This window comes from Vigna angularis, chromosome 10, assembly GCF_016808095.1.
Source record: "Vigna angularis cultivar LongXiaoDou No.4 chromosome 10, ASM1680809v1, whole genome shotgun sequence".
Taxonomy (NCBI): Eukaryota; Viridiplantae; Streptophyta; class Magnoliopsida; order Fabales; family Fabaceae; genus Vigna; species Vigna angularis.
The window spans coordinates 3,654,812-3,666,606 of record NC_068979.1 but is presented as its reverse complement, the minus strand read 5'-3'; the positions used below and the strand labels follow the sequence as shown (position 1 = coordinate 3,666,606).

At 30.8% G+C, this 11,795-nt stretch overlaps 1 protein-coding gene and 1 pseudogene across 1 annotated transcript; one reads left to right on the top strand and one right to left on the bottom strand.

Moving 5' to 3' along the window:
* The first annotated feature begins 2,463 nt into the window (after positions 1 to 2,463).
* LOC108334760 (G-type lectin S-receptor-like serine/threonine-protein kinase LECRK3) lies at positions 2,464 to 5,077 on the top strand (annotated as a pseudogene).
* A 4,931-nt stretch (positions 5,078 to 10,008) lies between these two features.
* LOC108335136 (ethylene-responsive transcription factor 2) lies at positions 10,009 to 11,438 on the bottom strand. The gene has a single exon (XM_017571076.2). The coding sequence runs from the start codon at positions 11,198 to 11,200 to the stop codon at positions 10,382 to 10,384; it is 819 nt and encodes a 272-aa protein (XP_017426565.1). The 5' UTR covers positions 11,201 to 11,438; the 3' UTR covers positions 10,009 to 10,381.
* Between the last annotated feature and the right edge of the window lie 357 nt (positions 11,439 to 11,795).

The window sequence follows — 11,795 nt, the reverse complement described above, 5'->3', positions numbered from 1 at the left end:
AAATTTCATTAATTTTGTTAATTTAATCTTAAATTTTGTTAATTTTATTTAATTCAATACAAATTTTAAATTTTAAAATGAGTGTTTTCATTATTTTTAAAATTAGATAAAAATTATTTCAGCACTAAAAGAAAATTTTTCACTGTTTTTAAAACTAAAAGGAAAATTCTTCATTATTATTAGGCTTAAATGTTTAGTTCATTATCGGAGTGAATTTCTGTTTAGTATCCAGTTTTAAAAATGTAGACATTTGGTCCCTATGTTTTCAAATTTGTATCAATTTAGTACTCTATCAGTTAAGTTGATAGAAACGGCATTAAATTCAGGCTTAAGTGCACTTTTTTTCTTTCTCTTCTCTATTTTTCTCATCATTAACTACTTACCACCTTTTTCTCTCTCTTCCACCCTTAACTTTTGTTCTTCCTGCCACCATTAAGATATAAAGATATTCATAATCACAAAAAAAATATATTAAAATTATTATTTTATATGGCTAATATTATGTAAATTTATTAAATCAGACTACCATTTCAACTCCTATCTATTAGTGTTGTGACACTGCAACAAGTATTTTTTTTTATTTTTCTTTTAAAATATTTGTAAAATACATGCTAATTATCTATCCTACAATGGATATTAGCAACACAAGTATGTAATTTATAATTTTAAAAGAATGAAAACTAAAGAAAAATATTTTACAAAGATTAAAATCAAGATCCATAATTCTATAACGACTGAAACGCAATGACTTCTGATAAAAAAAATTATTTTACACTCACTCATTTGACATGAATTAAAAACATTCAAATCAATATTTTAATTATATATACAAACAAAAATTAAATATATATCTTGAATATATGATTAATATTTAACATACACTAATTTATGTAATTTTATCGGTGCTTCACTTATTCCACTACTAATTCATTGATCGAATGCTTTGATTGTCAATGATTAATCCATTTATGATAACATTTGTCAAATTTCATCAGAAAAAATAGTCAATTTCTGTCCTCAACTTCTTTTTAAAAAATGTATCAATATTTTTACCTTTTATGACATGAACTGAGTCATGAACAACCACAAATCAAGCCAATACAAAAAAGTAAAAGAAAAAAAAAAATCACAGTATCATGCAACAAGCAGAATATACAATATCAGAAAAGACTTAGTAACAGCCATAAATAATACAGAAAACCATTTTGAATTGCAATAATTTATTTGAAGATACTTACTTAAATTGAATGACAACTTTTTGGATAAAACCTTAGATTAACTATCATAGTTTTATTATTGGAACTTATTGTTTAACATGAATCACTTCTCTTTATTTCATTACACTATAAAATTCCCACACATAAATAAACTGTTTGAAATTGCTTATTTTCTGTCCAGAACTGCAATTAGAACAGAAAAAAGCTTTTTGTTTCAGTTTCACATTATATGAAGAGAAAAGTTTAAAAGCATTTGCTATGACTATTATATATTATGAATGTACTAATTGATACTACTGACTAGCTTTGAAAGTATAGTACTATTTTTTCTGATGCAGTCACTAACATTTGGCTTAAAGTATAGTCCTAAACCTAAACATGGTCACTTACCTAAAGTTAACATTTATTTATCATTTTACTGTCAAAAGGCAGAGATTTTCATGTTTTTGGTCCTACATCTAGGCTATTACTTAGCATCATTCCTTTGTCAAAATCTTCAAGGTACATTTACAGAAAAACAACACAATGATTGTAATAACGAATGAAGAAAAAAAAATCTCTATAATTTATATTCACAATTTACATGTACATGAAAAGATATGACAGACAGTAATGAACTGAATAAAAACAAGAAAATTTATCAGTTATATGACATACTGTAACGAATTGAGTAGAAAGAAGAAGATTAATGAGATATTCCTAAGTGAATCATGCACTTTCTTTGGTGGCAGGTAGTTAATGCTGGAAGAGAAATAGGTGCAGAAGTTTAATGGTGGAAGAGAGAGAAATAGAAAAGAAAGAGAAAATGGATAAGGAAGAGGAGAGAGAAAAAAAAGTAAACGGTGATACGACTCAGTTGATACAAATTTAAAAATAGTAACCAAATGTTTACATTTTAAAATTAAATACTAATCCGTTAACACGGGAATGAAATGAAGTAAGCATTTAAATCTTATTATTAAAATGAAATTCTTCATTTTTTTAATTATAAAAGAAATTAAATTATAAGAAAAATTCTAATTTATTTTTAAAATTAGATGGAAAATTCTTCCAAAAAAATTCTTACTAATCATAAGATTAAAATAAAATAAAAATTCCAAAAGAGTCGTGTGATTTCATAACATTTCAAGCACGTGTGAAAACATTAGTAGTGTATTATAATAATTTAGAATGATAAAAGGGGATTATTGAAATTAATGGAACTCTTGTACAGTGTTTAGGCATCTTCCCAGTATTTTCCAGAACGGAAGACTTTGTCAAGCAGTTGTGTTTTATAAGCCATCGACAAAATAACTACTCATTAACATTTCTATTTTTCTAGCTTTGTTGTAATTCAAACCATGGCTTCCTTAACCCTCCTTATACCAACACTTATCTGTCTTCAATTTCATCTTCTTTCGTTAGCTTTTGCAGAAGTTAATATCGGTTCCACAATTTCCACCGACAACAAAGGAGTGTGGCGTTCACCTTCTGGTCATTTTGCATTTGGGTTTCGCCCATTGAATAATAACACGGATCCCAATACAAAGCTGTTCATGGTTGCCATCTGGTACGACATGATACCCGACAAGACCGTTGTTTGGAGTTTAAAAACCGACAACAAACTTACAACAGCACCAGCGGGATCACAGTTTCGGATTTCTTCGGCGGGGCTAACACTGTCGGGTCCCGAAGGAGATTCCATATGGGCATCAAACCTGGCAAGTGTTGTCTCCGTAGGTTCTATGCTTGATACTGGCAACTTTGTTCTACTGACTGGCAACTCTGAAAAGGTGTGGCAAAGTTTTGAGCACCCCACCGACACTTTGTTGCCTACTCAATCTCTCCAACCTGAAGGCACGCTAACATCTCGATTAACAGACACTAATTACACGACTGGAAGGTTCCAACTTTATTTTAAGGATGGTAATGTCTTACTGAGTCCTCTTGCATGGCCTTCTCCTGCTTTACGACTCTTACTATGTTTTGAATGCCTCTGGTGCTGCTTCAACATTACTGTTCAATGAGTCGGGGAATATCTACGTAAACACCACAAATGTTACTATAATCCAACCTCAAGGTTCCCAATGGAATATCTCGGATCTCGATCCTGAGGTGAATTACTACAGAGCAACGCTCGACTTTACTGGAGTTTTCACCCAGTATTATCATCCACGGAACAACACTGCTCAGTCAGGGTGGAGAATCATGAGGTATGTTCCTGACAACGTTTGCAATGCAATAGCTTATCAGTATGGTAGCGGTTCCTGTGGCTATAATAGCTACTGCTCCATGGAAAATCAGAGGCCTACCTGCAAATGCCCTTATGGGTATTCGCTGCTGGATCCGAGTAATCTATTTGGTGGATGCCAACCCAATTTCACCCTTGCTTGTGGAGCTGATGTTCAAACACCGCCAGAAGAACTATATGAAATGCATGCATCTCAAGATTTTAATTTTCCTCAGGGGGATTATGAAAGGATACAACCTTACTCTAAGCAGGAATGCCAGCAGTTTTGCCTGCAGGATTGCATGTGTGCTATGGCCGTTTCAGGGGGCGATACTTGTTGGCTGAAGAGATTTCCCCTTGGTAACGGTAGACAAGAAGCAGTCACAGATCAACATGTTGTCTATATCAAAACAAGAGTTGTTCGCGACTTTTATACAGGTGCAAACGGGGAACCTTCTCCTCCCCCGGATTCAAAGATAGAACATGATTCTAAGCTGTTTCTTTTGGGGCCGCTAATTGGTTCTCTTGTCCTAAACAGTATTCTCTTTGCTACAGTTGCTTTGTTTATTCTCAAGAAGCAGAAAGTGAATAGGGTTTCCAAAGCCGCCCCTAGTCCTTTGGAAACGAATTTGCATTCGTTTACTTATGAAAATTTGAAAAAGGCCACAGAGAATTTTCAGGAGGAAATAGGCAGAGGTTCTTATGGCATTGTTTATAAAGGACAACTAGAAGCAGGTTCTTGTCATGTGATTGCTGTGAAGAGATTGGACAGATTGGTAGACGAACGAGAGAAAGAATTTAGGACTGAATTGAGTTCCATCGGTAGAACCTGCCACAAAAATCTGGTCAGGTTAATCGGATTTTGTGACGAGGGAATCAATAGAATACTGGTGTACGAGTTCATGAGCAACGGCAGTCTTGCAGACATCCTGTTTGGGAAATCCAAGCCCAGATGGAATGTAAGGGTTGGATTTGCTTTGGGGATTGCAAGAGGGTTGGTATACTTGCACGAAGAGTGTGAGACTCCCATTATTCATTGTGATATAAAACCTCAAAATATACTGATAGACGAGTATTTCAATCCAAAGATATCAGACTTTGGGTTGGCAAAGTTGTTGTTGTCTGAGCAAAGTAGAACGACCACAATGATCCGAGGAACACGAGGATACGTGGCTCCTGAATGGTTTAAGAATGTTGCTGTGACGGTTAAAGTGGATGTTTACAGCTTTGGGGTAATGCTGTTGGAAATAATTTGCAGCAGAAGAAGTGTGTTGATGATGGAGCATGGGGAAGAAGAGAAAGCAGTGCTGACAGATTGGGCTTGTGATTGCTTTGTGGAAGGAAGAATAGATGTTCTTGTGGAGAATGATGAAGAGGCCTTATCTGACTATGTGAGGCTACAAAAATGGGTGAAAATTGCAATATGGTGCATTCATGAGCAACCTCAGATGAGACCAACAATGGGGATTGTCATGCAAATGCTCGAAGGCTTGGTTGAAGTTCCTAACCCACCATCTCTCATGCGTTGATATTACTATTTTTCATGCATTTTTTGTGTATCTTTGTTCGTATTTTTCTAACCAAATATCACTACTTTTCATTGTATATTTGGTATAGTTTTACTCTGTCAACTTGTTTTTGGTTTCACTACTTTCTCTTATCTACTAAACACGGTAAAGTTGCCTATATTCTACCTTTGAATACCTGTAAGGAAATCACAAATTTTCATTGTTTTATTGACTGAAAATATACGAGTCTAAATCCATCATCGTCATAAATTTAACATATGTACTGTTTGTTTCTTGACTATGTTTTGGGTTGATTTTTCGTAACTTGATTATGATTGATAAACACTTTCTTAAATCTAAGTTGAATTTAATCCCTTAATAAACATAACGTGTGGGAATCTTAAAGAAGAATTAGTTTGTCTGGTGTAGATGTAATAAACAAATTTGAGTTGTTTTACCTTTGAAATTGTTTTACTTCTCCTCCTAACATTGCGTAGACTTTTTGAATTTTTAAATTTGACACATACACGCATTGAAAATTAAAAACTCAGAAACTCACTGTTTCTTTAAGGGGAGGAGAAGTCTTAAAAATAATTCAAATTTAGTATGTATATCGTAGAAGAAAAGTTCCACCTAATAGGTTTTAAAATTAAAAACTGAATTCTTGTATAACTTTTAGAAAAAGCATTCAATATAAGCGAGAATTATTTTAAAAGGATATAAGACAACTAATACGTATTTAAAATAAAATAAGATTTAATAAAAATGTTTTATAAGACTTTCTATAGTAAATATTTTAGATAAGTCGTATTCGGTTGCATTAAAGAAGATAAAAAGTACTTTTAATAAAAAGAGTTGTTTTTTTATAAATAAAAATATTACTTTTTATATAGATTGTATAAACACGATTTCTTTGAAATTGAATACTATTTCTTATATAAATAACCTCCTAAGAATTTTATATTAGTAAAATTTGAATTAAAATAATACTTTATTCATAAACAAATTTTATATAAAAAACCTATAAGATTGGAAGAGAATATAATCACTTCTTAATACTTTCACCCACATAAATTTTTTACATTGGACATTATTTTTCCTTATTTTATATTATTTTTTCTCTTATAAAAATACAAAAAAAAAATTATTATTATTTTAACTTTATAATATATGTAAAATAAATATAAATATATATCATCTACTGTTACTCAGCTTCAAAATTGTTAACAACTTCAGTTTTACAAGCATATGGTATGCGAGACTGTCAAAGTTTTAACTTTAATAAGTATCACACATGACCTCCAAAGTCATCGCGTGACTTAACATAATTTTACTGTTCCTGTCAAATGTTTACATCATATATTACACTATTAAATTACAAAACATATAATTTTAAAAAATTATATAATTTGTATAACTTTTTTCTAGATATAAATTACTAAAAGTTTTTAATGATAATTTTTAATAAATTTATTATGGAAGACAATAACTGATATTTAAAGATTTTTTGTTTTCATTTTTAATTCTATGTATCAGTTCTGCTTTTCTCCCTTCGTGGTCTAATTAAACTTATTTTGGTATAAATTTTGAAAAAAAAATATATTAATGTATAACTATTTCTCAATAGAAATAGAGCAATTATTTTTGTATTAACATAAAACTGAATGCAATAGTGAATTGCATTAAACATATAATAGTACTAACTTCATAAAAATTTAAATAGATACTTCTCCAAACAAACTTTACTTAAAAGACACATATTATCAAATAAAAATATAAAATTATGTCTAATACTTTAAGTGAAATACAATATTAAAAAATTCAATATCTATTACATTATTGGTCTACTTATTCTTCCTTTAAAGTTAAAATTCCATGCTATTAAAAAGTTTATATAAAATAATATAATATTAAAACTTTAAAAGTATAATAATGGATTTCACAATATATAATATAATAATAAAAAGAAATTAACACAATTATAATTAAAAGGTATTGACTAAAAAAAATTATTACACATCACTTGTCTGTGCCCAAATTATTACATACTATTTCTTATTTTCTAGATTGAAGGATCTATGTTCTTCCTTTTTTCTTTTACTTAAAAGTATTGTTTTCGCAAAAATATAAATCACATTGAAACACACTAAGCATCGTTATTAATTTTATTCTCTTATTTTCTTCTTTTTCATTAGGAGTAATAGTTATAGATAGAAAAATTATTTACGTATTTATCTGACTAATTCTGTTCACCTTTTTTAGTTGTGAATAACATACAATATTTGATTCGAATTGTCAAAATCTAAGTAAGATTGATTATCTCTTATATTAAAATGGAAAGAAAATCAAAAGAAGTCAAATTAAATCTACCTGTCCGGAAAGTGATTTTCTTTAATATTTAAAATCATAGGTATGAAAAGAGAAATTTTTCTACCAAATGAGAGAGAGCAATTCTTTGTTTTTGTTGACTTTCCTAACTCTATACCCTGTGTTATAGCTACCAAGCAGTGAGAAATTTTACTTAATAATTTTGAAAATAAAATAATATTTTCAAACTAAGTTCAATTTTAATGTGTAGTCTTATATAAAATTATTAGAGTTTATTTTCTACGTATTGTTGTATAGTAGACTTATTTTGTGTATACGTAAAATAGTGATATAACAGAAAAAGATGATAATGAAATGAAATTATAGTCCTAACATCATTAAATTTATATAACATATAATATTATCAATATTTTTATACAAAAATCTCAAAAACAAACTATCAATATAATTGTTAAATTCTCGTGCATATAGTAACTTTTATTTGATGGAATTTGATCACTAATGAATAATTGAAAGAATATTTTTGTAATTTACTTCATCCCATCAATTTTTTAATTTGTTCATTTTTCTTTCACATGTAAAATATACAACTTGAATATTTATATATATACATTTTCATAATACATTACGCTTTATTTAAGATTTTAAAATACAACAAAAAAGCTTATCCATAAATCTTTAATTTTATTTGGCCTAGTTTTTTGATGATGGATTTTTTTTTTTTTAAAAAGAAGGAATTATCTATTATGGCTTTTGAATGTGTAGTTTCTGTTGATGTTTTTTGTTGTAAACTTTTTACAAACATATACATCATATAACTTCCTATTCTCGGCCTACTACTTATTATATTCATCTAAATTAGATACAGTGTTTATTTATTTTATTTTTAATGCAATTTTAAATGAGTTATTTATTATGTTTATTCCACGTGTAATTATATTTTCTTTATATATTATTAATGAGATACGTGCATTCACTTTTTTATATTGTAACAAAAAATTGTTAAATTATAGCAAATTTTATTGAAAATAGTTATAAAAGTAAATAATTTGTATAATTTTTTATTATAAATGATCATTTAAATTAAAAAAAAAATATTCAATAATAAAATTATGAAATATTCATTTTATTATGAATAATTATTTAAATTTTAAAAGTGGTCATTGAAAGAAAAAATAAAAAAAAAAAATCATGGACACAAAAAAGTGAATCATCTTTATAACTCTATAAATTATAACTATTTATTGTACTAACTTAATTAAAGAACGATTATATTGTCTCCTAATTGAAAATAATGACATGTAAAAGAATAATTTTCTGTTAAAAAAATCTGACAGTTAAAAATGATTTATGTTGGTTATAATTTTTTATACTATATCTTTGCAATTATCATATTTATTAAAATATCTATTGTTAAGAGTTTTTTATGGCTACAACTTTGAGACAATCCGCTTGCATGTTTCAAAAATCACCTGGTGTTTTTAGTGTTGAGGGCAACTTACATATATATGACAAATTATAGATTTATTTATTTATAAATCATTAATTTTAATAAATAATTACAATTGATTTCTTCATCTTCTGAAAGAGACCACCGTGCTTAGAAACCCCAATGTCCTCCATTTTCATGCAATGAATGACATAAGCAGCTAGAAATTCTCCACGATGAAAGAATATTCCAATATCATAAAAGGATAAGGATTAAAGTATTTTCTGTAAATATAATTTAACTTATGTATATAATATTAAATAGGGTAATTAATGATGGAAATTGACTTAAAAAGGAAAGTTTTAAATACTGTAAAGTTAGAGAGTTGAGATTTGGTGGTTGAGTAAGTAAATAGTTGCATTATATTAATAGGTGTACGTACTTATCAAAATAGGGGGTGCCTATAAAAATTGTCCCTTCCAATCCTCATTAAACTCTACAGTTACTTCTAACCTTTCAAGTTTTGACATATCACCTTCTAAATAGCATTAAACAATATTAACTCTATTTAACACATATTAAACTTAATTAAATTAAAAATATAAGAAATAAAGTAAATTATAGACTAAACATAAAGACTACATAATTAATTAAATGTAAATTTAAAGTAGGTTAAACTTACGAGTCGTTAAATAAATTGAATCAGATGCCAACTGAATTTGGTAAAAGAAAACTAGAAATAGAAATTATTATTGCTGGTGAAATTAAGGATCGCGCTAAATCACGTGAATAATTAATTAATATTTTTAGTTGTTGTCAGCATATTTGTATGCTTTATGTCATGTGAAGAAATAGTTATGGATGGATATTCTGAAAAAAATCTCATCTAATTTCTAGGTTGATTTCTAAAACTTATCCATTTGGAGCATATAATATTCAGTTGTAAAAGTGCACAATAGCTAGTATACATTACATTGGATGTGGACATGAACAGTTGACGCATGCTAATTGGCTTAATAAAAAATTAAATCAAATACTTCACATTAAAAATTATATTATATGATTCAACATAAACGTTAATTTTGAGAAGTAAAACACACGAGTTTAAAAATGAATACAATTATTATAATATAAAAATGGTCGATAAATGTCATATTGTTCTTATTTATTTATTTTCAAGCGTTTAAACCAGTATACTTGACATGTTTGTTTCGTATATGCAGATTCTAAGAACTACATCACTGTTGTTTCATTGCTTTGGATTGTCTAAAAGCCTTTATAATTGATTTATTTGGGACAGAATGTGGAGGAATAAAGTAAGATGCAACCCAATTCACAAATTTCATAAATATTGAACCAAAAAATAACAAATATTGGGACTGTATTAACAAACCCAACAAAACCTCCACCACTAATTTCTTTTTCCAGCTCTGTTTTTTTATTTTTTATTTTTTATTTTTTATTTTTTATTTTTTCTGGTTTAGCTTTTATGGCTCCCACTCGAATGAGTTGAGGCAAACAATCCATGTTTTTGCACTGTGCCACTTTCCTTTCCTTTTTGGGTTATTGTTTTAATTTTTTTAATAAGAGCTTCTGCCACTGCCACTGCCACACGCATCTTCTCAGAATCGGATAACTACAAACCGGAATTTACAAAAAAGAGCACTGAAATCCACGTCACCATAACGCATTAGTTAACCAACAACTGTTCCGCACGTGTGCACTGAGCCACTTGACTTCCCACTTGCCCTGTTCTCAATCCACTTGGAGCCGTCACCGTCGACCCCACCACTTTCTTCCGCCTCTTAACCGACGATCCACTCTCCGACGAAGACGAAGACGAAGGCTCCGGCGATGCTCGCTTCGACGTCACCCGAACCGGTTCAGGCTCGCCTGAATTAATCCGAAGCGGGAAATTCAACAAAGCCCGAGAGCCGCGCATTCTGTACGCGGCTCGGTCGTAAGCCAGCGCGGCGTCCTCAGCCGTCTCAAACGTTCCGAGCCAAACCCGAGCCCCGTTTTTAGCCGGGTCACGGATCTCCGCCGCGAATTTTCCCCACGGCCGCTGCCTCACGCCGCGGTAGTGCTTCCCCTTCGCCGGAACAACCGCCGGTGCATCCTTGTGAACCACCGGGGGAGTGAAAACAGGTTCCGGTGCCGGAAATACATCCGGTTCGGGTTTCACGGTCACTTCCGGGACGAAACCCGAAGAAAAACTGTCCGGTGAGTCCGCGTTGAGAGAAGGGACCCACCCTAAGTTGACGGCATCGCGAAGAACACCGTAGAGCACCATGTCCTCCGAATCATCTTCCTTAAGAGGAAGTTCTCCCCAGTCGTTACTCAAACACGGGTACAACCTACCGAAACTGGAGCTCCGAGAGTAAAGCGAAGTGTTGCCCGAGTTAACAATCGGGGGTCCGAATTTGAGATCCTCGGAGTCCCCGAGTAAGTGGCGGCGAATGGAATCCAAAAGAGCCAAATCAGACTCGTAGGTAGTTTCTTCGTACATTTTTGTAACCGAAATGTCTTTGTTGCTGTGTCTCAGGCAATCTGTGTTTTTTATCGTTTGTGTTGTGTTGAGAGAAGGATTGTGGATTGTGTTGTTGAGGGATGGTATTAGGTTGTGAATTGAATATTGGAAGTTGAAAGAGAAAGTAGATGAGAGTCTTTATAGAAGGGAAGGTACATGAACTTGGATGATAAACTTAAGCTTAATATCAATGGCGTTTAGAAATATTTTAATTTTCAATTGGTGTACGGTTTCGGGTTTAAGTTAAATTCTTTGAGATTTACGAATGCTGTCACCCTTGGCTTCTCCGAAGGTTCGCATTTATGAATCGCAAGGTTCAGGTGCAAGTTGCTTGAGATTTATCACGTGCATTATTCCCCATATTTCGTAATAAAATATTTTCTCTATGATGTCATTCGACTTGCACGCCCACACAACTTGTTTCTTGTCTGTTTCTGCAGTTTTTGTCGTCTTTCTGCCACTAAAATCACGCACAAACTTATCATTTCTGCATTAATTAAATCTCTTGGACAATATATTTTTAGCTTTATATTTATAAGAATTTGTGTAAATTATTGAAAACCCTAATTTTGTT